This window comes from Chiloscyllium punctatum, chromosome 29 (assembly GCF_047496795.1).
Source record: "Chiloscyllium punctatum isolate Juve2018m chromosome 29, sChiPun1.3, whole genome shotgun sequence".
NCBI lineage: Eukaryota > Metazoa > Chordata > Chondrichthyes > Orectolobiformes > Hemiscylliidae > Chiloscyllium > Chiloscyllium punctatum.
In genome coordinates this window covers 59540665-59564649 of record NC_092767.1, presented here as the reverse complement: position 1 = coordinate 59564649, position 23985 = coordinate 59540665, and the positions used below count along the sequence as shown (strand labels likewise).

The 23985-nt window shown below is 41.7% G+C and overlaps 1 protein-coding gene across 3 annotated transcripts in view; it reads right to left on the bottom strand.

The window, feature by feature from the left end:
• Nucleotides 1-23985, bottom strand: part of LOC140454446 (mitogen-activated protein kinase-binding protein 1-like) — a 181230-nt gene that overhangs the window by 148399 nt on the left and 8846 nt on the right. For 2 of the 3 annotated variants that reach the window (XM_072549189.1, XM_072549190.1), the window contains exon 2: nucleotides 8048-8139. In XM_072549189.1, coding sequence (XP_072405290.1) covers nucleotides 8048-8139 — 92 coding nt within the window. Of the gene's footprint in view, nucleotides 1-8047; nucleotides 8140-23238; nucleotides 23299-23985 lie in introns of those variants that run through there. The other variant, XM_072549191.1, reaches the window with a different exon arrangement.

The window sequence follows — 23985 nt, the reverse complement described above, 5'->3', positions numbered from 1 at the left end:
TAGCCTCCCCACTTCCTCAGTACTACCTGCCTGTCTACCTAACTTTGTATCATCGGCAAACTTCGCTAGAATGCCCCCGGTTCCCTCATCCAAATCATTAATATATAATGCGAACAGCTGTGGCCCCAGCACCGAACCCTGCGGGACACCGCTCGTCACCGGCTGCCATTCTGAAAAAGAACCTTTTATCCCAACTCTCTGCCTTCTGTTAGATAGCCAATCCTCAATCCATCCCAGCAGCTCACCTCGAACACCATGGGCCCTCACCTTGCTCAGCAGTCTCCCGTGTGGCACCTTATCAAAGGCCTTTTGAAAGTCCAGATAGACCACATCCACTGGGTTCCCCTGGTCTAACCTACTTGTTACCTCTTCAAAAAATTCCAACAGGTTTGTCAGGCATGACCTCCCTTTACTAAATCCATGTTGACTTGTTCTAATCAGACTCTGCTCTTCCAAGAATTTAGAAACCTCATCCTTAATGATGGATTCTAGAATTTTACCAACAACCGAGGTTAAGCTGATTGGCCTATAATTTTCCATCTTTTGCCTTGATCCTTTCTTGAACAAGGGGGTTACTACAGCCATCTTCCAATCATCCGGGACCTTTCCTGACTCCAGTGACTCTTGAAAGATCTCAACCAATGCCTCTGCTATTTCCTCAGCAACCTCTCTCAGAACTCTAGGGTGTATCCCATCGGGGCCAGGAGATTTATCAATTTTAAGACTTTTTAACTTTTCTAGCACTATCTCTTTCGTAATGGCAACCATACTCAACTCAGCCCCGTGACACCCTTTAATTTTTGGGATATTACTCATGTCTTCCACTGTGAAAACTGACGCAAAGTACTTGTTAAGTTCTCCTGCTATTTCCTTATCTCCCATCACTAGGCTCCCTGCATCAGTTTGAAGTGGCCCAATGTCTACTTTTGCCTGTCGTTTGTTTCTTATGTACTGAAAGAAACTTTTACTATTATTTCTAATATTACTGGCTAGCCTACCTTCATATTTGATCCTCTCATTTCTTATTACACTTTGTTATCCTCTGTTTGCTTTTGTATCCTTCCCAATCTTCTGATTTCCCACTGTTCTTAGCCACTTTATAGGATCTCTCTTTTTCTTTAATACATTTCCTGACTTCCTTTGTCAGCCAAGGTTGTCTAATCCCTCCCCGGTTAATCTTTCTTTTCTTGGGAATGAACCTCTGTACAGTGTCCTCAATTATACCTACAAACTCCTGCCATTTTTGCTCTAGTGTCTTCCCGGTTAGCCTCTGCTTCCAGTCTATTTTAGTCAGTTCCTCTCTCATGCCCTCATAATTACCTTTATTCAACTGTAACACCATTACATCAGATTTCGCCTTCTCCCTTTCAAACTCCAGACTGAACTCTACCATATTATGGTCGCTACTTCCTAAGGGTTCCCTTACTTTAAGATCTTTTATAGAGTCTGGTTCATTGCAAAGCACTAGGTCCAGAATAGCCTGCTCTCTTGTGGGCTCCATGACAAGCTGTTCCAAAAAGCCATCCTGTAAGCATTCCATGAATTCCCTTTCTTTAGATCCACTAGCAACATTATTTACCCAGTCCACCTGCATATTGAAGTCACCCATGATCAATGTAACCTTGCCTTTCTGACATGCCTTCTCTATTTCCCGGTACATGTTGCGTCCCTGGTCCTGACCACTGTTAGGAGGTCTGTACACAACTCCAATTATGGTTTTTTTGCCTTTGTGGTTCCTCAATTCCACCCACACAGACTCCACATCATCCGACGCTATGTCATTCAATACCATAGATTTAATTTTGTTCTTAACTAACAAGGCAACCCCACCCCCTCTGCCCACCTCTCTGTCTTTTCGATAAGTCGAAAAACCATGGAGGTTTAACTGCCAGTCCTGACCCCCCTGTAACCAAGTCTCTGTGATGCCTACTACATCATAATCATTCACTATTATCTGTGCCATTAATTCATCGGCTTTGTTATGAATGCTACGAGCATTCAGGTAAAGTGCCTTAATGCTAACTTCCTTATTAGAGATGTTGTAAGTCATATGTCCTAAGTTATCCTTGCTTTTTTCTGCATTCTCAGTCTGCCTCAATTTTAAATCCGCCTGGAAACATGCTATCCTGCTGCTTATCTTTCCATTTACCTCCATACTCCCTGTCGCTTTCACTTTCCCTTCCCCCCAACTCAGAAGTTTAAAGTCCTACTGACCACCCTATTTATCCTCTTCGCCAGAACATTGGTACCTGATCGGTTCAGGTGGAGACCGTCCCAACGGTACAGATCCCCCCTGTTCCAAAACTGATGCCAGTGCCCCATGAAGTGGAATCCCTCTTTCCCACACCAATCCCTTAGCCACGTGTTTACTTGCCTAATTTTCTTGTCCCTATGCCAATTGGCACGTGGCTCGGGCAGTAATCCGGAGATTATGACCCTTGAGGGCCTGTGCTTCAATTTCCTGCCTAGTGCTTCGTAATGCCCAAACAGGTCCTCCACCCTAGTCTTGCCTATGTTGTTGGTACCAACGTGGACCACAACAACTGGATCCTCCCCCTCCCGCTCCAATATCCTGCACTGTAATGGATACTTGAGCTAAACTTCATAAGAGACAGTGTCTAATCATTGAAATCCAAAATCAACATGACTCAAAGAAACTGAAGTTCCATTTCACACTTAGTTCAAGAAAAGCAAACAATACAACATGAAGCAATTTATCCAGTTCAGAATACTCCTTCACAAATGCATCCAAGAGTGTAGAACTGCACTGTTAAAATATTCCATATTTAAATGCAGAAAAAGACAGCACTTTTCTAATAGGTCTCACACTTCAATAGTCTCTGAAAACTGATCTCTACCCCATGTCCCTACCTCTTAGATAAACAATGCATATTTAGTTGAGTTAATATCAATGTTATGTTCAGAAACCAGTAACCCCTACATCAATGTTTCACAGATGTAAAATGGTTTTTGATACTCATCCTTCGGCAATTGAATATTCCCACTGCCTCCCACGTGTTAGTATTCTTTAACTTGCCAACTACAGCTTGAATTTGCATGTCAAGTATAGATCAATAACCAAATCAAATTTGAACCTTCTTAGAAAACTAAGCAGCAATTCCTCTTGCCCTCTTTATTTCATCCAGCAAAATTGAAATGACTTAGTGCCATTCCCCAAGCATCAACTAAATTAGCATATACCCATTAGCTTCCTGGGTCTTTCTGCCTGCCAGTTCTATATAATACCACATTTATAGGCAATCTGCGAGATGCGTAACAGTTGTGCAGCTTATAAGGCTTGTGGTGCACTGGCAGTATCTGTACCTCACAGCTAGGAGGCCTGGATTCAAGTTTCCCATGTTCCAGAAGTGTGTAACATCATTGAACAAAATGATCTCCAATATCTACAGTTGTGCAATAGGGAAATGGAGGATAGAGTTGGTAGTTTTTTTTGACACCAGTTTTCACCATGATAGAACCTAGGCTGGTAGTTCACATGAGAATCACAACCTGTTTGTTCTTGTGATCCTAGTGATGCATACCATCAGATCCCAGAGTTATACTTGGTTTATAGATTGTGTTTAATTTTTGCAATCAGTTACTGTGGAGGTTAGCCACTAATTGTACACATTTGGCTGCAAATGTTCTTTAACAACAGAATAGAAGTTTATTATGCAAGAAAGGGAAAGCTATATTTTTCTTACATAAAACAAAATTACAGATTTTAACAAAAAGTTTCAACTTATTTTGCAGCAACATCCACTTATAAAGACTCAAATCCCAGAGAAATAGCACCTTTTTCTCAAACATTAATCGTTTCTTAATTGGCTGTTCAGAGTTATTTTCACTGGATTGCTGAGACAGTTTAGGATTCCTCCTCCCTCTCCAGAGTTCTGTAGCCAAAAATTTCCTATTCAGTTTGGACAACTACAATATATCTCACAATATGCATGTTTCACAGAATAAATTTACTTCTGCTGAGGTGACAACTTTTCTTGAATTAAAGCTTTTAACCTTCTGCTCTAGGACTACTCATTTCGTTTTGATTTTAATGTGTTTTCTCTACTTATCATAAACTCAGCATGACAAACATTGCATCCATTAACACAGCAACTGTCTGGACAAGCACTTGACTGAAGTCATGTGCCTTCCTGGAAATTATACCTTTGGATTTTTTACAACAAATACCTTCACAAACTGACTAAAATTATTCAAAGGTCAAATACAGTGCCTGGTACTGTTCCTTGCATTTTTCCCGAACCTGCAAACATCCCTCTTAATGGTTAAAAAACTGCACCAAGATTCTGGAATAAGTTCCTCAGTAATGAGAAAAGACAGTTTAGGAGAATCCTTGGAATGACCACCCCTTTGGCACAGAGCAGGGCTGAGTCCGACAGAAGTCCGAAACATACTTCCAGTGTCCTAGTTGAGAAGTGTATGGTTGCACAATTGTGCCTATAGTATAACTTTGAAATTCTAAAATATGCCTGACATTTCATCTGCGCCAAAGGCTTTGCTTCATCAGATGTCAACTGCCTTTTTCAACTATCTCCGCTCCAGGTTATCCCACAGTCTCAGACAAATGGAGTATCAAAGGAATGGAGTTGAGGACATGCAAATCAAAGATAATTTCAGGTGAGGAGTTCAAAACACTGTCCTTCAGTGAGCATTGTCTGCTTCTCTAACCTTGAATTCCTCTCCATGCTGAGTTCTGATCTGGGTAGGCTCTTATTGACCAATATATTAGATGGTCTTGACAGAAATGGCACATGCTGATGGTACCCACAAGTTGTTGTATCACCACCATCTTTTAATTATAACCTCAAAGCCTCCCTGAAGAGGTCAAACAAACCTGCCCATTCAAGGGAGGTCCTGCCTTGTGACCAAGCAAAATGCAGAAAGCTCATTCTAAATTGAATGACCACATTGAAAATCATAAAGGTTTGATCAGAAGTAAAGGGAAGGCATCAGAGGGAGTTCACAAACTAAAACAACTCATCCGCCTAATATTGCTCCATATCTGGTGGAGACTGCAGATCACACACTGGACCCATCAGCTATCCTGGAACTTGCTGAACTAAACTGGAAGCAAGTCATCCCCCAATGAAGGGACAGCTATAATTATGGATACATGTACACCTGCATACAGACTGGGCAAAAAACAAAAAAGAGTCACAGTGGAAACAATTCCTGAAAAGCGTATGGGATCATTTTCTGGATCAATAAATTGAGGAACCAGTTTTCCTGGATTGGGATGCAATTAGATAGGAATAATTGCCAATCTGTGTGAACACCTTAAGGTCGGGTAACCATAATATGATAGAATATCACTAAGAAAGAAAGTGATCTAGTTGATTCCGAGACAAGGGCCATGAATCTAAAAAGAGAGGAACCTATGAAGGTATGAGGTGCGAGCTGGCTATGTTTTGCACAAATTTTCTTTAAGTGAATAGGCAATGGCAAACATTTAAAGAGTGCCGAGATGAACGGCAATGAACATTATTTCCTCTTTGGCACAAAACTAAAATGGGAAATGTGGCCTGACCAAACTACCAAGGGAAATTAGGGATAGTATTAGACCTAAGGAAGGGGCATACAAATTGGTCAAACAAAAATTGCAGCAGCATAACTGAAGATTGGGAGTAATTTAGATTTCAGAAAAGAATGAAGGGATGTATAGAACACAAGAGCAAGCTTGCAGGGAACATACCTGTAGAAGCTTTTATAAGCAATATGTACCTGAAGGGAAAAATATTGGTAATGATAAATGTTGGTTCCTTACAGTCAGAAACAGTGGAAGTTATAATGGGGAACAAAAAGATGGTTCTGTCTCCACAAGGAGGACTCAAATAACATTCCAAATATGTTGGGGAATATAGGGGAAGGAACTGAAAAAAATGGTGTTGGGAAAATTAAAAGGATTAAAAGCCGGCAAATCCCTACGGTCTGATAATCTATGCACCAGGGTGCTTAAAAGGGAGTGAAATAGAAATAGTGGATGCATTGGTGGTCATCTTTCAAGATTATACAAATTCTAGAACAGTTCCAATGAATTGGAGGGTTAGTTAATGTATCTAAAATATTATCTAAAACGGAGGCAGAGAGAAAACAGGGAATTATAGACTGGCTAGCTTGACATTGGTAGTAGGGTCAATGCTAGAGTCCATTATAGAAGAGTTAATAGCATAGCACTTGGAAAACAGTTACAGAATTAGACAGAGTCAGCATGGATTTACAAAAGAGAAATCTTTACTAACCAATCTACTGGAATTTTGCGAGAATGTAACTAGCACAGTTGATAAGGAGGAGCTGGTGGATGTGGTTTATTTGGACTTTCAGAAGGCTTCTCATAAGACATCACACAAGAGATTAGCATGTAAAATTAAAGCATAAGATATCCCCAGCTTTCAAAAGTTGGCTTTACATCACTTCCTTTTTATGAAAGACCTACATTAGTACCTGTTTCATGAACCAAAAGAAATCCAAAGAGGATTTTCGCTTTTACAAGGCAAAGTTTTTCCCATATAAATGAATGCTTCCCCACTTTACGTCATTGGCTTACGAAAGGTTTCATAGGAATGCTCTACTTTCGGATAGCTGAGTGGGGGGGGGATGCACTATGATGATGATGCAGGAATGCACGGTGGCACAGTGGTTAGCACTGCTGCCTCACAGTGCCAGTGACCTGGGTTCAATTCCTGTCTCAGGCAACCATTCCCCACGATCTGCGTGGGTTTCCTCTGGTGCTCCGGTTTCCTCCCACAGTCCAAAATTGTGCAGGTTAGGTGAATTGGCCATGCTAGCTAAATTGCCTGTAGTGTTAGGTGAAGGGGTAAATGTAGAGGAATGGGTCTGGATGGGTTGCTGTTTGGATGGTTGGTGTGGACTTGTTGGGCCGAAGGGCTTGTTTCCACACTGCAAGTAATCTAATCTATAATAAGGATACTTCGGATGTTTTGATCACATTGAGAGAACGGGTGAAGTTATGGCAGATAATGTGGACAAATTAGAGATTCCACATTAAAACACAGAACACTATAACAGAGGAACAGATTCTTCAGTCCACAATGCCTGTGCCACTTAAATAATTCCATCTGTGTGGATATGGTCTATATCTCTCTATTTCCTGCATGTTCATGTTTGTCTAAATTCCTTTTGAAGTAGGTTGCAAAAACAGACAGGGAAGTTATCTTAATGGCAATAGATTGGGAAAGAGACCTGGGAGACCCAGAGACCATTGAAAGCAAGCATGAAGGTGCAACAAGCGATGAAGGTACAAGGCAATGTTAGCCTTCGTGAAGAATTCGGGATATGACACAGAAATCTACAAAATTCCAGTACTGCTTGGGGTAGGGTAAATGTAGAAATGGCTTTTCCCAAAAACTGTGAAACTCAAAACTTGGTCACAATCTAAGGATGTAGGTTGGACTACATGGTACTGAGGGTAAGAGAATTTTTACACCCAGAGGTGAGCCTGTGTAATTTTCTGCCACAGAAAACAGATGGCCAAAATATTGAATATTTTCAGAAGCAGTTAGATATAATTCTTAGAGAAAGGGCTAAGTTAAATGATTGGACATGATTATAATGAATGGCAAAGCAAGCTCGAATGGCTGACTTTTGCTAGTATTTTCTGTTTCTACATTCAGCTGGAGGCAACAGACTGAAGTATCTACTTGCTTCTTATTAGAAATATCAATCTGCTACATCCTAAACACTATGGTTGAGATAAAGAAATTAAAATGATGCAAATCTGCACCATCTTTTTCATTTGTGGTACATTATGGAGGTATTTCCAGTAGCAGTTATCCGCCAGTAGACAGCTGTTTAATTTTTTTTTAATTGCACAATTTTGGATATCCTACATTGTTTATTAAAATACTTAAATATTGACAAACAAAATGATGTTTCTGTATTTCTACAGTTATATACCAGGTAAAATAACCTGCAAAGCAGAGGTCAATGTGCAGAAGCGTTGTTCTGCTTGGTTCCCAAACTTGTACCATAAATGCTTACACATCAATCCCACAATGCCTTTGCCACTTACCCTGCCGGATATGCCACTACTCCTGTGGTTAAATCACAGGCTAAACTACTGCTGCTGGAAGCTGTAATTCCAATTACTTTGTCCAGAGTAATCTGAAGGGAAAGAAAGTTCTCAAATTAAATGACATTCAGAAGTCGATTAAAAGGTTGTTTAAGAGAACAAAGGAAAATCTATTGGCATTACGTTACATCAGCCCACCCAAGCTGCAGTGTATTTTATGAACCAAGAAGTTGTTTCTTTCACCAACCCAAAAACTGGGCACAAAATCAAAATATTGGTTTACAGATCTAGAATTCAATGCCTGGAAATGCAAAAGTTACAAAGGATGGGTGAGGAGGAACGATAATTAAATGAGAAAACACTCGCATATCTAAAATGTACAAGGCAAAAAAACTCTTGAAGAAAACAAATTCCTTACATGACGTTTTTGTTGCTGTCTTATGAGAATGAACATGATTGAAAAATAAATTATTTGAGGATAGCAGGAAGACGTAATTTGTCTTCAAACCTATGCCATCATTTCAGCAGGACACCCAATTATAAATGCTTTTCAAGTTAAACAGCTCAGACAGAACTGCCTTGCCCATTTGGGTTACTTTTTGTTTTATAAGGAGGAAGATATTTTTGGTTTAAGTACCAATAAAAGAAATAGGAGCAGGAGAGGCCATATGTCCCTTCAAGCTTCACGAACCATTCAATAAAACAGCAGCTGATCGGATTTGAAGAGCATGGCACTGGAAAAGCACAGTCAGTCAGGCAGCATCCGAGCAGCAGGTGAGTCGAAGTTTCGGACAGCCTTGACTTCACTTTCTGCCTGTCCTACATAATCCTCAACTATTCAGAGTACAATAATCTGTTTGAATATGTTCATCAAAATCAATGATGCTCACTGGGAAGTTCCTGCCCATCTTGATCTTAAATGGGAGTCCCTGGTTTGAAACTGCTCCCAAAGTTCTCAATTCTCCCAGCAGGGAAAACTTACATCCAGCATCTAGTCTTTCAAGCTCACTTGGAAAATTACATTTCAATAAAATCACCTCATTCCAGCTGTTTTGGGTCCCGCCTGCTAAATAATCCATAAAATATCACCCTGAAGAATTAGCTTCACAAACCTTATCTGAACAGCCTTCACCACTAATACCTCTCAAATAAGGCTACCTAACATTACGAATACAGTAGGGACAGTCTAACAACTACCCTCTTGCCATAGTGTAACTTCTCTACTATAATCGATTGATTATTTAGGGTATAGGTTTGCTCGCTGAGCTGTAGGTTTGATATCCAGACATTTCATTACCTGGCTAGGGCTCTGATGAAAAGTCATCTAGGGTCAAAATGTTGGCTTGTTCTCTCTGGATGTATGCTGTCTGACCCACTGTGACCTCCAACGTTTGTTATTTTCGGCTTGGAATCTTATCTAGGTCAGGATCCAAAGTAAAAAAAACTTCAGGAATTCACAGCTATAACCACAAGTATGCTTTGGGGAATAATCTGTAAATCCATTTCTCGGGATTATTTTTAAAAACAAACCACTAGAATGATCTGAGTGGGCAATGGAAGCAAAATCATAACTTGTTAATGTGATAGGAAGAATACCTATTCAGCTCAGACATGTGACCATTGTAACTCCTTGTGTTTATCTCATTACCTCTGAAATGTTTCGATTGGCCTGTTACTGCATGTTGTGATGAATGCTAGTGATCTCAAGTGGAACAGTGTATTTCCTAACTTTCACATTTTATGCTTTTAGAACTAATCCTACATGTATGCTTCTGATTTTGGCACAGTAAGATACTCTTATTCAATGCTTGTCCAGCTCTATGCCATTCCACCCACTTCCTATGAAGTAATGTTTTGATAACCATGTTCTACCTATGAATTTCCACTGACTTGACTCATACAGCACTGGAAGAAATTCTTTACTGTGTAAGCCCTCTTTAAAGAGGTATGATTTCTCCAAAAACCTGAAAACTTCCTTGTTAAGTGCAGATCCATTCCCTTATGGAATTATCTAAGTGAGCTGCTTCCACAACTCTTTCAAAAGCAATGCACTTCAGATTTTCTCAATGCATCAATAAAAGTTTTGTCTGGCTTTCTTTCCCCTCAATTAATGTTGAACTGTTATTTTAAATCTGTGGCTTTGAATCATGCCTCATTCATCTGTCAACTGCCTTCATCCTCGATGAAATTGTGTAACTTTGAAGTTATCGAGATATTGATCAAATTTCAAATTAATTATTTATTTCACCCTTCTGAGGGTTAACTGATTTCACTCCACAGATGCTGCCAAACCTACTAAGCATTTCTAGCAATTTGATTTTGTTTTAAATGGGTTATACTTCAACTATTATTGCTACTATATTTTGCGTTGTACATTGTTATTTATGATGTTGAATTTAAACTTGAAACCAAGGGCTAACTTTTTGTGATATCAGGAAGACTTTGTTGACCTTAAACTAAATGGTAGGCGAGACACATAGAACTGTTGTCCTCATTTCACTAAAGGTTGGCATACAGGTATAGCAAATACAGCAGAAAACAAATGGAGTGTTAAACGTTATTGCAAAGAAACTGATTGATATAGATGAGAGTTGGAGAGCTAGGTGATGTGGTGCAATGAGAACAACCTCTCAACGTTAGCAAAACTAAAAGGACTGATCATTGATTTCAGAAAGAACACGCCCTCCCACCTACGTCAACGGAACTGAGGTTGAGATGGTAGAGAGCGTCGAGTTCCTCTAACGATAACCGGCAACCTGGACTTCCCACATAGATGCGATGGTCAAGAAGGCACAACAACGCTGCCTCTTCCTCAAATGACTGAGGATATTTGGCATGTCCAATTTCTACAAATGCACCATTGAAAGCCTACAGACCGGGTGCATAACAACCTGGTATGGTAACTGCTCTGTTCTGGACCATAAACTATAGAAGGTTGTGTGCATAGCCCAGACCATCTCGGAAGTCAACCTTCCATTCATAGACTCCATTTACACGGCTCACTGCAGCCAACATCAATGACCAGTCGCACCCCAGTAATCTTCTACAATCTCTTCTGTCAAGCCGGAGATACAGAAGCCTGAACACACGCATCAGCAGGTTTAGGAGCAGTTTCTTCCTGGCTGTTATTAGACTGATGAATGGACCCTCTAGCCTCAAATAATACTGACCTTACTATCGTTGCTCTCGCCTAGTGCACACCCTGTGCAATGTAGCCTGTATGCCTCGAAGAAGTTTTGATCTGTGCATCCTTGCTTACCAGGATCTGGCTGTACTTTTGGTAAACAAAGCTTTTCACTGTACTTCGGTACGCATGACGATAAATAATCAATCTTTGCAAGGTTTGTAGCTCAGGTTGAGGTTTAGGGCGTAGGTTTGCTTGCTGAGCTGTAGGTTTGATATCCAGACGTTTCATTACCTGGCTAGATAACATCATCAGTGATGACCTCCAAGTGAAGCGAAGCTGTTGTCTCCTGCTTCCTATTTAGATGTTTGTCCTGGATGGGGTTCCTGGGGTTTGTGGTGATGTCATTTCCTGTTCGTTTTCTGAGGGGTTGATAGATGGTATCTAGATCTATGTGTCTGTATATGACGTTGTGGCTGGAGTGCCAGGCCTCTAGGAATTCTCTGGCATGTCTTTGCTTAGCCTGTCCCAGGATAGATGTGTTGTCTCAGTCGAAATGGTGGTTTTTTTCCCTCCGTATGTAGGGCTACGAGGGAGAGAGAGGGTCGTGTCTTTTTGTGGCTAACTGGTGGCTACCTTTCTTCCTGTTTGTCCTACGTATTGTTTGTGGCAGTCCTTGCATGGAATTTTGTGACGATGTTGGTTTTGTCCATGGGTTGTACTGAGTCTTTTAAGTTTGTTAGTTTTTGTTTGAGAGTGTGTTGGTGGGTTTCTGTGCTACTACGATTTTGAGGGGGTCTTAGTAGTCTGGCTGTCATTTCTGAAACTTCTTTGATGTATGGTAAGGTGGTTAGGGTTTCTGGCTGTATTTGGTCTGCTTGTCATGGTTTGTTCTTGAGGAATCTGCGCACTGTATTTTTTGAGTATCAGTTCTTCTCGAATACGTTGTATAGGTGGTTCTCCTCTGTTTTCCGAAGTTCATCTGTGCTGCAGTGTGATGTGGCTCATTGGAATAGTGTCCTGATACAGCTTCGTGTGTGTGTGTGTTGGGATGGTTGCTGGTGTAGTTAAGTATTTGGTCAGTGTTTGTCGGTTTTCTGTATACGCAGGTTTGTAGTTCTCCGTTGTCCATTCTTTCGACTGTGACGTCCAGGAATGCGAGTTTGTTGTCGCTTTCTTCCTCCTTGGTGAACTTTATGCCTGTGAGGGTGTTGTTGATGATGTTAAATGTCTCTTCTATCTTGTTTCGTTTTGTGATGACAAAAGTGTCATCTATGTAGCGGACCCAGATTTTTGGTTTGATGGTTGGTAGGGTTGGTTGTTTGTTCTAGTCTTTGCATTACCGCTTCCGCTATGAATCCTGATAGCGGAGATCCCATGGGAGTGCCATTGGTTTGTTTGTAGATTATGTTGTTGAAGGTGACGTGGGTGGTGAGGCACAGATCCACTAGCTTCATGATGTTTTCGTTGGTAATGTGATTGATGGTGGTTGGGGTGTGTGTGATGGTCTCTTCTAAAAGTGTGGTAAAGTGTTTCCTTTGCCAGGTTGATGTTGATGGAGGTGAACAGTGCTGTTACGTCGAATGAGATCATTGTTTTGTCTTCCTCTATTTTGGTGTTTTTGATGATTTTTAGGAATTCCTGGGTGGAGTGGATGGAGTGCTGTGACTCTTCTACTAGGTATTTCAGTCTTGCGTGTAGTTCTTTGGCCAGTCTGTAAGTTGGTGTTCCGGGTCGTGAGACTTTGGGTCTGAGGGGGCTCCTCGTTTATGGATTTTTGGTAGTCCGTAGAATCATGGGGTGTTGGTCCCGTCTGGTTTCATTTTTTGGAATTCCATCTTGTTTAATTGTCCAGAAGTGTGTAATTTTCTTCAGAGATATGTCATTTTATTTCCTAGTTGTGGGGTCGGGTCTAGTGCCACCTATTGGTAGGTGTTGGTGCCTGCAAGTAGTGCATTGGCTTTCTCTCTGTAGTCCCTTCTGTTCAGGATGACTGTGAGCTGGCCTTTGTCTGCAGGTAATATAATGATGTTTTTGTCTTTTTTGAAGTTTTCTAGGGCTTTCTTTTCTTGTGTTCAGTTTGTTTCCTTCCCTCTTTCAGCTCAGAGTAGGTGCAACTATCTGTCTGATCGTTTGTTGTGCTTCTCCCGTGAGTTTGTTGTCCTTCAATATGGTTTCTTAATCTTAAACAAGCTTAAAAGACCCAGTAACATCCCATGGACAAAACCAACGTCGTCTACAAAACTCCATGCAAGAACTGCCAGAAACACTACGTAGGACAAACAGGAAGAAAGTCTCACATAGACAGCAATTTCCATAAGGGAATGGATCTGCACTTAACAAGGAAGTTTTCAGGTTTTTGGAGAAATCATACCTCTTTAAAGAGAGCTTACACAGTAAAGAATTTCTTCCAGTGCTGTATGAGTCAAGTCAGTGGAAATTCATAGGTAGAACATGGTTATCAAAACATTGCTTCATAGGAAGTGGGTGGAATGGCATAGAGCTGGACAAGCATTGAATAAGAGTATTTTACTGTGCCAAAATCAGAAGCATACATGTAGGATTAGTTAGGAGAAAGTGAGGACTGCAGATGCTGGAGATCAGAGCTTAAAAATGTGTTGCTGGAAAAGCGCAGCAGGTCGGGCAGCATCAAAGGAACAGGAGAATCGATGTTTCGGGCATAAGCCCTTCTTCAGGCTGAAGAAGGGCTTATGCCCGAAACGTCGATTCTCCTGTTCCTTTGATGCTGCCTGACCTGCGGTGCTAATGTAGGATTAGTTCTAAAAGCATAAAATGTGAAAGTTAGGAAATACACTGTTCCACTTGAGATCACTAGCGTTCATCACAACATGCAGTAACAGGCCAATCGAAACATTTCAGAGGTAATGAGATAAACACAAGGAGTTACAATGGTCACATGTCTGAGCTGAATAGGTATTCTTCCTATCACATTAACAAGTTATGATTTTGCTTCCATTGCCCACTCAGATCATTCTAGTGGTTTGTTTTTAAAAATAATCCCGAGAGATGGATTTACAGATTATTCCCCAAAGCATACTTGTGGTTATAGCTGTGAATTCCTGAAGTTTTTTTTTACTTTGGATCCTGACTTAGATAAGATTCCAAGCCGAAAACAACAAACATTGGAGTTCACAGTGGGTCAGACAGCATCCATCCAGAGAGAACAAGCCAACATTTTGACCCTAGATGACTTTTCATCAGAGCCCTCTCTGCTCTCTCCATGGATGCTGTCTGACCGGCTGCGATCTCCAGCATTTGTTTTCAGGACAGATTCCAGCATTTGAATTAATTTGTTCCCACTGACACTCCAAGCCACTATCTTCTAGGTACAGAAGCCCATTTTTGTGCTAGCGTTAAACAAAATACTAACAACATGATATATTACATCCACCACAAGACATACTGCAATAGCAGCTGAAATAGTATTTTTGTTTGATTTCTGGTTTCCAGATTTTTGCTTTTGTTCTCGTGCCTGTGTTTATCAACACGCACAGACCAGGAATTTACCTAAATTAAAGGACTAGCCTTAATGATAATCACTGATGTTGCTCAAAGTACTTTAAGCTAAAGTACTTGAAGCAACATCAGTGATTAGCTTTAGCTTAAAAGTATATTAGCATAAAGCACACTTGCTCATAAGCAAGACATTTGGTCCTACTCCACCTCACAACTGTAATCAATTCAGACGTGTAATCAATTTTCTAAACAGATCATACAAGAATTGGCAATACACTTAGCTCACCACCACTACTTGAGGCTTATCTCCAGTCCAAAGATCTGTAACATTTTAGTAGTCATTTGTCACATTGCCAGAAGGAATTAACAGTTATTCAAAGTTGCAATTGCAAATATTTGAAATCTCAACCACTAACTTCTGTAAACCTCAGAGATAAATTGAAAGGTACAAGTAATGAATTGATTAATTGGAAATGTTAATCACATTCACCCCTTATATGAATAGGATGATCCTCCTTCATCCTCTTACACGGTTGATCACATCATAGGGACACAGCACTTAGTAATCGAAAGCCATTTGGCCCTTCAGGCCTATTCCACTATTCAATATCATGGTGCATCTGGTCATGGTCGCAGCTCCACTTTTCTATCTGCATCCCATTGCCCTCAATTCCCTTATCGAACAAAAATATAACTCAGCTGTGAATAATTTTAAAGATCCAGCCTGTACTATCTCCCGAGAAGTAAATTCTACCTAACAAAAATAACTGAACAACAAATTATTTTCCTTGTCAGTCTTAAAAGGGAGATTTACTATTTTTAATCTATTCATCCTTGTTTTAATCTCCCTCAAAAAGAAATGTCATCCTGGTATCCACCTTCTCCAGTCAGTCATTCTGATGACCACCATTCGTGGCTGTACTAAGCTGTGAACTGACCCATAGAAACAAAAGCGTCAACACTAACGGAGGAGTCAAAGGATAGACTGGTCACATTGCCACAGAAAGCGCCAGTCAGTTGGATCGTGTGCATTGTGGTCAAAGGTGTTTTACTGAAAAATCCTTTCCAGACTTCCATCAACAGACTCACATGTCACATCAAGGTTCGGTGGGAAGGGAGATTTTAGACCCTGACCAACAGTTCCCCAGTTTACAGAATGCTTTACAGCCAAAACTTCCAAAGCTATATCTGGGAAGAAATCAAAAGATTCTTGCTCAGGCTTATCCATTTCCTCTCATTTCATAAGTTAGTACTCCTCCATTTGACCACACGTAAAATCATAGAATCCCTACAATATGGAAGCAGGCCATTCAGCCCATTGAGTCAACACCAACTTGGAGGAAACACTGAGCATGGCAAGGTCCCAGAAAGTATTTTGATAATGTTCATCACCAAGAATGAATCAGCTACTGACCAAGCAGGCTGAATTCTAAAGGGGATAGCTGCTTGACTGTGTCTGGCAGGCAATAGGGGAAAAAAAACCAAAGTTAACCAACAGGGAACAGCAAACCGGAATTCATCTCCTTACCAGAGATGCATCTGTTCATGACAATGAGATTGACCACTACACATTTCTCATGGAGGCAAAAATCCCATATTCACAACCAGGATACTTGGGTCATGTGGCATGAATATTGTACTAAAGTTCTGGACTTATACCAGAACTTTGTATCTGGTTGTTGTGGTGGTTAAGACACTGAACATTTTTACACAAGGTTGGCAATAAAAAGTTGTTATAGCCCTCTCAGACCATAAAGTTATTTTTGCATTATAGAGACAAAACCCTCAGGTTCATCTGTCTCATCTCCCACAATTCTGCCCTCACCTTTTTCCAGAACAATGATGGGGTTCCATTGTCCTTACTTTCCACTCACCAGTCTCCACATTCAAAGGATCATCCTACATCCAGCAGGATACCACCAATAAACACATTCTCCCATTGCTCCTAGTATCAGTTCACAAGGGCTACAATCTCTTGGTCCACTCCTAATGTTTCCTCACACCCCCACTGCACCTTCTCATGTAATGGCAGAATGTGCAATATTTGCTTATTCAGCTCCTTCCTCCTCATTGTCCAAGGCTCTAAACATACCATCTAGGAGAAAAACTTGTACTCCTCTGAATCTAGTCTACTGCTCACATTGTAGTCTCCTTCACGTTAGCGGGACCAAACACACATCAGATCAGTCTTGCATAATACCTCCCCTCTATCTTTAGGAATGATCCTGACCTCGCAACTGCTTGCCATTTCAATGAATCGCCTGGCATGGACCTCTCTCTCTCTCTATGACCCTCCACACCTCTCCCCCTTGCTTTAACCACCACCCCATCTTCTCTCACTCACTCCAACTACAACCCCCCCTTGCTCTAACCACTCCATGCACACTATCCCACTCACCCCACCCTGCAACCCCCCAACCCACCACACAGTTAACAGAATGAAAAAGGTATTTAAAAACCAAAGGAACTGTGGAAGCCGTAAATCAGAAACAAATTGAAACTGTTGGAAGAGCTGTAATGAACGGTATGCCAGGTTCCAAGTGATCGACTGATAGGGGACTCGAGTCAGAAGCACAGACAGACATTTCTGCAGCCGACAGCAAGACATCAGAATTGTGTGCTGCCAAAATCAAGGATATGTCAGAGGATGCAGAATATTCTTGAAGGGGAGAGGGACATTGGAACTAACAACATAGGACAAGATTCTGAGGAGAGAATATAGGAAGTTAGACAAAAGTTTAAAAAGGAGGCCCTTGAGGGTAATAATATCTGGATTATTCCTGGTGTCACAAGCTAGTGAGAGTAGGAATATGAGTATAGAGCAAATGAATGCATGGCTGAGGAGGTGGTGCAGGGGAGAAGGATTTACTTTTTCGGACATTGAAATCTCTTTTGGGGTAGAAGTGATCTATTTAAGAAGGACAGAATGCACCTGAACTGGAAGGGGACTAATATACTGGCAGGGAGATTTGCTAGAGCTGCGAGGGAGGATTTAAACTAATAAGGTGTTTTTGTTTTGTTTTTGGGGGGGGGGGGGGGAAAAGAGGTGGCAGTGGGTGCTGGTAGGGGGCAGCCAGGGAGAGTGAGGAAAGGGATCAGTCTGAGACGGGTAGTTGGGAAAAGGAGCAGGTAAATCTGTCGGGGCAGGCAGGAACAGAGCAGAAACAAGGTAGGACTGATCAATTGAAGTGTATTTATTTCAATGCAAGAGGCCTAACAGGTGAGGAAGATAAACTCAGGGCATGGTTGGGAACATTGGACTGGGATATCATAGTGATTACAGAAATGTGGTTTAGAGATTGACAGGACTGACAACTTAAATGTTTCAGGGTTTAGATGCTATAGCAAAGATAGAAAGTGGAGGTAAGAGAGGAGAGGAGGGGATTGGCATTTTTGATTAGGAATATCATGGCTGTACTTAGGGAGTATGTCCAGGGAAGTTATTTAAGGTTGGAACTAAGAAAGGAATGATCACCTTATTGGAATTGTACTTTAACGCCGCCGCCCCCCCCAATAGTCAGCAGGAAATTGAGAAACAAATTTCTAAGGTGACCTCAATGATCTGTAAGAATAATAGGGTGGTTATGGTCATGAATTTTAACTTTCCAAACACAGATTGGACTGCCATTCCGTTAAGAGAGGAATTTGTGAAGTGAGTACAAGAAAATTTTCTGATTCAGTATGGGGATATAACACCTAGAGAAGGTGCAAAATGTGACCTACTCTTGAGTAATAAAGCAGGTGTCAGTGGGGGAGCACATTTGACCATAATTCTATTAGTTTCAAAGCAGTGATGGAAAGGAAAGACCGGATCTGGAAGTTAAAGTCCTAAATTGGAGGAAGGCCAATTTTGACAGTATTAAGAACATTCAAATGTTGATTGGGGGGCAGGTAAAGGGATAGGTGGAAACTGGAAAGCCTTAAAAAAACACAAGATAATGAGACTCCAGAGACAGTACAAGCTCAGTTAACCAAAAGTCAATTATCTGACTTTTGGATAATCCAAACAAGATCTCTAAGTCCTGTAAAAACATTATCCTAACAACATATTTCCCGCCCATCTCATTCGAAAATCAAGGTTGTTCTGTATTCCTGTTAGGGTGAAGGGCAAGGCTGGTTATTCAGGAATACTGGATGACTAAGGAAATTTTTAGTCAAGAATAAGAAAGAAATTATGAGTGAATCCTAAGAAGAGTGTAAAGGGAGCAGGAGTATACTTAAGAGAGAAATCAGGAGGGCAAAAAGGGGACATGAGATAGCTTTGGCAAATAGGATTAAGAAGAATACAAAGGGATTCTACAAGTGCAATAAGGAGATAACAGTAACAAGGAAGAGAACAGAGCCCCTTAAGGATCAGCAAGGCCACTTTTGTGCAGCAGATGGGGGAGATACTAAGTGAGTATTTCACATCAGTGCTTACTGTGGTAAAAGATATGGAAGATAGAGAAAGTGGGGAAATAAGTAGCAACATCTTGAAAAATGTCCATATTGCTGAGGAGGGGGTTCTGGACTTTTTTTAAAGTGCATGAAGATTGATTAATCTAGGGACCTGATCAGGTGTACTCTAGAACTCCATGGGAAGCTAAGCAAGTGATTGCTGGGCTCTTTGGTGAGATATTTGGATTATTAATCGTCACAGGTTAGGTGCCAGAAGACTGGAGGTTGGCTAATGTGGTGCCACTATTTAAGAAAGGTCGTAAGGAAAAGCCAGGGAACTACAGGCCAGTGGGCCCAACACCAGTGGTGAGCAAGTTGTTGGAAGGAATCCCGAGAGAGAGAATTTACATGTATTTAAAAAAGCAAGAACTGATTAGGGATAGTCAACATTGTGCATGGGAAATAGCGTCTCACTAACTTGATTGAATTTTTTGAAGCAGTAACAGAGGATTGAGGAGGGCAGAGCGGTAGACATGATTGATATGGACTTCAGTAAGGCATTGAACAAGGTTCCTCATGGTAGACTAGTTAGCAAGTTTAGATCACATGGAACACGGAGAACTAGCCATTGGATACAGAACTGGCTCGAAGGTAGAAGAGAGAGGGTGGTGTTGGAGGAACGGTGTTGGGCGGCACGGTGGCACAGTGGTTAGCACTGCTGCCTCACAGCGCCGGAGACCCGGGTTCAATTCCCGCCTCAGGCGACTGACTGTGTGGAGTTTGCACGTTCTCCCTGTGTCTGCGTGGGTTTCCTCCGGGTGCTCCGGTTTCCTCCCACAGTCCAAAGATGTGCAGGTCAGGTGAATTGGCCATGCTAAATTGCCCGTAGTGTTAGGTAAGGGGTCGATGTAGATGTAGGGGTATGGGTGGGTACGCTTCGGCGGGGCGGTGTGGACTTGTTGGGCCGAAGGGCCTGTTTCCACACTGTAAGTAATCTAAGCTAATCTAAGAACGTTGCTTTTCAGATAGAGGGCCTGTGACCAGCAAGGCGCCACAAGGATCAGTGCTGGGTCCACTGCTTTTCATCATTTATAAATGATTTGGAGGTGAACAAAGGAGGTATGGTTAATAAGCTTGCAAATGACACCAAAATTGGAGATGTAGTGACAGTGAAGAAAGTTACCTCTGAGTACAACAGGATCTTGATCAGATGGGCCGATGAGCTAAAAGTAGATAAATGTGAGATGTTGCATTTTGGAAAGGTAAATCAAGGCTGAAGGTATACACTTAGTGATAAGATCCTGGAAACTGTTGCTAAACAGAGACCTTGGAGTGCAAGTTCATAGTTCCTTGAAAGCGGGGTTGCAGGTAGATTCGGCTAGTGAAAGCATTTGGTATGCTTGCCTTTACTGGTCAGTGCATTCAGTATAAAAGCTGGGAGGTCATGTGGCAGGTGTACAGAACATTGGTTAGGCCACTTTCGGAATACTGCGTGCAATTCTGGTTTCGCTGCTGTAGGAAGGATGTTGTGAAACTTGAAAGGGTTCAGAAAAGATTTACAAGGATTTTGCCACGGTTGGAGGGTTTGAGCTACAGAGAGAAGCTGAATAGGCTGGGGCAATTTTCCCTGGAGCAGAGGAGGCTGAGGGGTAACCTTGTTGAGGTTTATAATATCATGAGAGCATGGATTGGTTGAATAGGCAAGGTCTTTGCCTCAGGGTAGCAGAGTCCAAAACTAGACAGCATAGGTCTCAGGTGAGAGGGGAAAGATTTAAAACAGACCTGAGAGGCAACGTTTTCACGCAGAGGGTGTTGGTGGTGTATGGAATGAGCTGTCAGAGAAAGTGGAGGCGACTGGTACAATTATAACAGTTAAAAGACATCTGGATAGGTATATGAATTGGAAACTTGAGAGGGATATGGGTAGAATGCTGGGAAATAGAACTAGATTAATTTAGGATGTATGGTTGGCATGGATGAGTTGGAACGAAATGTCTGCTTCCATGCTGTGCAACTCTATAACTAAGGTCTGGCAGCATCTATGGAGAGATAGCAGACATTTCAGGTCAAGTGACTGTTCCTTAGAATCCAGGAAAGGTATTTGAATGGTCATTCAAGTCTACTCTCTCAGATTTATCCAATATGACAGAGAACTGTCAAGGCTGGGTTGTTAAATATATTCAAGGTAAACAGATTTGTGATCAGCAAGGGAATCAAGGGTCATCAGGATAAAGCAGGAAAGTCGAGTTGAAGTTTATCGGGTCAGTCATGATTTCATTGAATGAAGGAGTGGACTAGATTGTTGACTGGCCTATTTCTGATCCTCGATCTTATGGTCTTATTTCCATCAGTTGGGAACTTAACAATATTTCTTGACTTGCGTTCAGAATAGTCATTGGTAACAATACATGTCAGAACCAACAAAGGGACAGGTCATGTTAAATTTAGTAATTAGTAGTGAGCAAGAATTAGTTAATCTAATGTTGTGTGAATATTTATCCAATAAATCAACCATAATACTGAGTTATTGTTTAAGAGGGGAAAATGATATGAGAGTAAATTTGCAAGGAACAAAAACAGATTATAAAAGCAAGATCCTTCATGTTGTGCATTTCAGCATGGACTGCTTCATTATGTGAAGAGGCACAAATGGTGCTGAACATTGCACAATTATCAGCAAACATCCTCACTTCTGATCTTTTGGTGGAAGGTCATTGATGAAGCAACATAAAATGATTGGGCCTAGGACACTATCCTGAGGAACTCCTGCAGAGCTGTTCTGCAGCTAAGATGATTGACCTCAGGACATTGGTAAGGCCTTTTCTGGAGTATTATGTGCAGTTCTGGTTATAGGAAAGATATTATTAAACTGGAGGAGGTTCCTAAAACATTACCACGATGTTGCAGGGAATAAAGGGTTTGAGGTATAAAAATAGACTGGAAAGTCTGGGACTTTTTTCACTGGAGTGTGGGAAGTTCAGGAGTGACCTGATTGAGGTTTTATATAATCATGAGAGTCATTGATAAGGTGAATGACTGAGGCCTTTTGCCTAGGGTGGGAGAGTTCAAAACAAGGTGGCATACCTTGAATGACAGAATAAGGCAGCACGGTGGCGCAGTGATAGCACTGCTGCCTCACAGCACCAGGCACCTGGGTTCGACTCCAGCCTTGGATGACTGTCCGTGTGGAGTTTGTAATTTCTCCTCCTCACACAATCCAAAGATGCGCAGGTGAGGTGAATTGGCCATGCTAAATTGCCCATAGTGTTCAAGGATGTGTAGGTTAGGGGTAAATGTAGAGCAATGGGTTTGGGTGGAATACTCTTCGGAGTGTCGGTGTAGACTTGTAGGGCCAAAGGGCCTGTTTCCACACTGTAGGGATTCTAAATAAAAATACAGAGGAACCTCGATTATCCAAAGGACACTGGCAGGAGTAACATTGTTTAGCCAAGCAACAGGACCTTGCGATCTTGCCAAATAAGCAAATATTCTGATAATTAAATGCCAGATAATCGAGGTTCAACTGTACAAAGATTTAAAAAGGACACGAGGGGCTACGTTTGTTTTAAAAACACTGAGCGATTTGTGTGTGGAATCATAACAACCCCAGTGTGGAAGCAGGCCATTCAGCCTATCGAGTCCACACCAACCCTCCAAAGAACATCCCTGTAACCCTGCATGTCCCACAGCTAATCCACCTAGACTGAACAGCCTGGACACTAAGGGAAATTTATGTGGCCAATCCACCTACTCTGCACATCTTTCAACTGTGGGACGAAACCGGAGAATCCAGAGACACAATGGAGAATGTACAAACCCCACACAGGCTACACCAGAGGGTGGAATCTAACCTGGATCTTGGCACTGTAGGAGGGCAATGCTCACCACTGAGCCACCATGTCACCTTGTCAGAGAAACTGCAGTTTCAGTTACAACATTTAGAAGACATTTGAATAATTACATGAATAGGAAAGCTATGGAGGGATATGGGCCAAGCACATAGGACTAGTTTAGTTTGGGAACATTATTGGTGTGGTCTTGTTGTACCAAAGGATCTGTTTCCATGCTGTATGCATGTATGACTATGCGCCAGGTACAACTCCTACCAGTGGAGAGTTTGCTCCAATATCCAAAGATTATAGTTTTGCTAGGAAAAACCGTGATGCCACACTGGGTCAAATGTGACCTTGATATCAATGGCTGACACTCTCACCTCACTCAGAGTGCTGGAGGATGCTGGAATGCCATGCTTCTCAGAATCCTCGCACAGTTTGCCTTGTCCTAGGATGGATGTGTTGGCACGGTCGAAGTGGTGTCCATCCTCACCTGTACGTAAAGATACTAGTGAGAGAGGGTTATGTCTTTTTGTGGCTAGTTGACGTTCATGTATCCTGGTGGCTAGTTATTTTAGATTAGATTACTTACAGTGTGGAAACAGGCCCTTCAGCCCAACAAGTCCACACCGACACATACCCACCCAGACCCATACCACTGCACCTAACACTACAGGCAATTTAGCGTGGCCAATTCACCTAACCTGTACATTTTTGGACTATGGGAGGAAACCAGAGCACCCGGAGGAAACCCATGCAGACATGGGGAGAACGTGCAAACTCCACACAGTAAGTCGCCTGAGGCAGGAATTGAACCCAGGTCTCTGGCACTGTGAGGCAGCAGTGCTAACCACTGGTTTTCTGCCTGGTTGTCCAATGTAGTGTTTGTTACAATTCTTCCAAGGTATTTTGTAAATGACATTAGTTTTGCTTGTTGCCTATAGAGAGTCCTTCAAGTTCATTAGCTGCTGTTTTAGTGTGTTGGTGGGTTTGTGGGCTACCACGATGCCAAGAGGTCTGAGTCGTCTGCCAGCTATTTCCGAGATGTCTTTGATGTAGGAGAGAGTGGCTAGGGTTTCCAGACGTGTTTTGTCTGCTTGTTTGGGTTTGTTGCTGAGAAATTGGCG